Source organism: Mesitornis unicolor, unplaced genomic scaffold (genome assembly GCF_000695765.1).
Source record: "Mesitornis unicolor isolate BGI_N332 unplaced genomic scaffold, ASM69576v1 scaffold9337, whole genome shotgun sequence".
In the NCBI taxonomy this organism is placed as follows: Eukaryota; Metazoa; Chordata; class Aves; order Mesitornithiformes; family Mesitornithidae; genus Mesitornis; species Mesitornis unicolor.
The window spans coordinates 87,492-91,669 of NW_010194338.1; the positions used below are offsets into that span (position 1 = coordinate 87,492).

At 44.2% G+C, this 4,178-nt stretch overlaps 1 protein-coding gene across 1 annotated transcript; it reads right to left on the reverse strand.

Annotated features, from left to right (window-relative positions):
- Positions 1-3,093: 3,093 nt before the first annotated feature.
- On the reverse strand, positions 3,094-4,173 carry AMER2 (APC membrane recruitment protein 2; the record flags this gene model as incomplete). Its single annotated transcript, XM_010187760.1, has 1 exon — positions 3,094-4,173. A coding segment is annotated over one exon (1,080 nt), but the record flags the coding sequence as incomplete, so codon positions are not given.
- Positions 4,174-4,178: the final 5 nt, after the last annotated feature.

Sequence of the window (4,178 nt, forward strand, 5' to 3'; positions counted from 1 at the left end):
ATTTTCCTTTTAAGGATATGATTGTCCTTAAAATATGTACATTGCAAGCAGCCAAACGAACCGCCAAGAGATTTGCAAAATGTACTTACACTGGGTATGCTATAGAAAGCTTGAGGGAGCGCCTGGGGAGCACCTGGCCTGGGCAGACAGCGCGGCCACCCCCCACCTTGCGCTCCGCTGCCAGCCCAGGGCTCCCAGCTTCACACTGGGGGTCAGCACTGAGGAGGAAGCCCCCGCCCGCATGCAGAAGACAGAGGGAAAATGGGGCAGAAAACGAAGGAGAGAGAGAAAAATGAAGGGAAGCCAAAGCATTTTAATGATGATTCGTGTTAGTCACTATGTGAGAAGGAGCTAGTCTAGTGTCACTCTATTGGTTTCTTGCTACAGACATGCCACAATGCAAACAAAACGCATATGGTGAACAATTTGCCACACAAGTCCTGTAGAGATGGTAGCTGATGGCTCCTAGTGATTTTAAAGATGCACCACTCCCACTACCTGTACTCAGTGCTTCCAGTTTCTATGGTACTACCCCAAGCTCACCACATCCTCCCTCCCTCTCAACTTCCAGTACCCTATACAATCTCTCAGACCAATTGGTCCTTACAACAAAACGGGGAATTATGATTTTTCTGCAGAGTAGTCACGCACGGAAAGATGTGTCCCTTACAATCAGATGAAGACAAAAGAACAGAAAAAGGAATGTTAGGTTTAGGGTTGAGGATCAGGATAATATTCCATGTTCTGTACATTCATCCTTTTGAGGGTATTTCAGCTTGAACTTTCTAAAATGCATGAGCAGAGTCAGGCCAAATGCAAATCCCTTTCTCAGGCAAAGGAAATCACCGCCAGCATGTCTGGAGACAGATCTACAGCACATCCCCTCAGCCCGTGCGTGGGAGCGTGCACGCATGGCAGTGTTCACATGGGTGCGGGTGTGCTCAGGCGCGTGCTGTCGCCCGGGTGTGGGTACCCAAGGAGGAGGTGCGTTCGGACTACACATGCATATGTACAACACATCTGTGTTAACAGGCATGTAGAAAACCACACACATACACGTTAGAAAGAAAACGTATAAAATAATCTTCCTTGAAGTGTATTAAGGTTCTTACTCAAACCATGAAAACAGGGACTGATCAGGAAGACAAACACTTTCTCCCTGTTCACTGGGGCGTTGCAGTTTGGTATTAAATCCTGCAGTAATTTCAGAAGTAGATGCCAATTTCACCCTTGTGACTATAAGGTCATTTCCCCAGTGAACCACACATGTACATATATACAATTCTCATTATGGTATTTCCTGACTTTTTATGGTTTATCTATAACCTTAATATCCTTCAAATTTATCTTCTGTATATTTATTTTCCTCTTTTTCTTTCAATTTAAGAGACAATAAAACCAACTGCTATGTAAGATCAGACCCATTAGCTTCAATGATGTGAATTTAGGATTCTCTGCATAATATAGACATGTATATTTTTAAAATGTATCTGGTTTTTCAGATACACTGAAGCATATACTTTATACTACCTGTGGTCTGATGATTAAATACTTATATCAAAATATTTTGTACATACATAATATTTACCTTTAGACTTCAGTGATTTTTGGAGCTTTTTCAGTGTATCACAAAAATATGTCCTCAGGCACATTAAAACCCTATTAAATTTCTTTGAAATGCTGTCAATGCCCATGTACAGTAACCACTATTCAAAAATGTCCTGGTCATTAATACATTTCTCCTAAAATCTAAGCTCATCAGACCATTTTCTGTACCACTAGCTTACCATATTTCTTTTTCTCTCTTAAAAGTAAAATTATTCTGACGTTACTAAGAATGAAAATAAAAAGTAACGAGAACCCAAACTTTCTTTAAATAGTCAAAAACTAATTTTATATATTTTAAAAAATAATAATTAAAAAACATGTTTCTTTCCTGGGTTCCTTCTCTGTAAGGTTTAAGCCCAGAGGAACTTTGTCTAAACCCCTGAAAATAGAGGTTTGCAGTGGCAGTGCTGTCAGAACCTCAGCCCTGACGCTCGGAATGTGCCACTGGAATAAAATCAGCACTTCAGACTTATCTGGGGATGCATGAGCCCATACAAAACAGAGTTCTGCTCTAATTTAAGGTACTTACACAAAGTTCTATCATTTTAGAACTGTAAAATTATCTACCTATAAAAACTAACTCTTGCTTAAACTCTACATAATACAGGTGTGATTTTTTAATAAAAAATCTGTAGCATTGAGTAAATCTGCTAAAATATGTATATATTTACACATGGCAAGCAAGTTACTGTATAAACGTGAACAGTGTGTATATATTGGCATTTAGTAAAATGTTTCCCTGAACCTGATTGTATGCATTATCGGACAAGTATCGGTGTAAACATCTGAACCTAGGTCAGGTGTCTCTGTTAGCCATTTACATTAGACCATATCAAAACCAACCAGACAGACAGACAAACAAAAAAATGCTTTCCTGTTAGACAAGTCCACCTAACTCCTTAGTTAGCTACTGCACGCAAGTCAATCGAGTCTGCTGCTGAGCAGTGCTCTTGTTCATACAGCAGGCAAAATACCTGTTAGGTTGGTTGTTTTTCGCTTGGCGTTTTTTCCAACAACTTGCAGTGCAAACACCATTTTTGGAGCCAGGCACCCACCCTCCACTCCTCCCCAAGAAACAATTAACAGATAAGTGTACTGGTGAACCTCTCGTGTCGCTCGTTTTGTAACTCTGTTCCCTTGAAGAACTCATGGCACTGCTTTGCATGAGGAAGGATGCTCGTTTAGGTTCATAATCCAAGTCCTGCTTCCAAAAAGGCATGTAAAAATGAACCTCCCCAGTGTTTAGTGCTGCAGAAAAAAGATACAAATGTAAAAAAAAGTGCTCAAAAAGAAGTTGACTTTTTATATTCAGCCATACAGTCTAGGAAGAAGGGATTAAAAAGTGCAAGCCCAAGGAGTACAGTGAAGTAAGCCTTTTAGGTGCCTTTCTTCAGGTGATGCAAAACTATTCATTATCTGTGGTCTCCTACGCAGACTTTTACACACTGACCTTGCTGTCTGTCTTTGTCTCCACCCCTTGTTCAACTACTTTTTGGCACTGTCCTGGTACGTGGCAGCTTTCACTGTTGTCCCGGCTAAACCCCTGTTACTGACCCGGCGCACTAGTACTTTAGAGACAGGGATTTTTGTTCTGTGCATCTCACTTTTGGCCAGGTGATGGTGTGCGACGTGATGGCTGTTACTGGCATCTGCTCCATGGCTGGCAGGATGCGACGAAAGGTGTTTAATGCTGATGGGTATCTTGGAGTCCTTCAGTGTGCTTGATGGTGTTTTCAATGAGCACGTGGTTGTTATTGGAGACACGGGCTTGGAGCGTGGCACGCAGGTGACCTGTTCATCTGTAGGCCCCGCTGGTGTGCTCTCATCTGGCTCAGCATAGAGGTCATAGAGAGCATCCCCGCTGTAGCTGTCCCTGGGAATGGTCTCCTTCTGGATGCTTGTGGAACCATCTTCCTCAGGACCAGGGGTGGTGGAATCCCAGTAGCCCTCATCGCTGTTTGGTATGCCTTCGTGCTGCTCCTTCTCCCTGCCTTTCTGCTCCTCTTTGTGGTTGAGGTGAATAGGGATCTGGTGGAGGCCACAACGTTTCACCGCCACCCTGTTCTGGGCCCCCTCGGTACCTCGGTTCTCCTTCAACCCCTGGGGTTTCTTTGTCCCTCCTCCACCTCCTCCTCCTTCTGCCTGGGTCTCTTCCGTCTGCGACAGCATATCCCAGAACTCCTGCAGGTAGGTGTCATCCACCTGGTCTGGGCTGGCCATCTCCTCCCCTCCTCCCTGGTAGGCCACCATGGTGGGGTGTTTCTTGGAGGCACCCAGCTTGCTGACCCCAGGAGTGCTCTTCTCGCAGCCGCCACTCCCGCCGCCCACATCTTCCTCATGGTCGGCAATAATATCTCCGCAGCCTGTAAGAGAGTCAAAGCTTTTCAGTGAAGTCACGTCAGCAAACATCAAACAAATACGATCAATGGATTGCTCTGAGGGTGGATCAACAGAGGAAGGGTCAGGGGCGGCTGCCGTCTCTTGACCGCTATCACAGTGAGGTTCAACAGGGGGGATAGTCGTTATTGGAATGTCACCTGTTATGGCCGCATCCTTCGCAGTCCCAACCT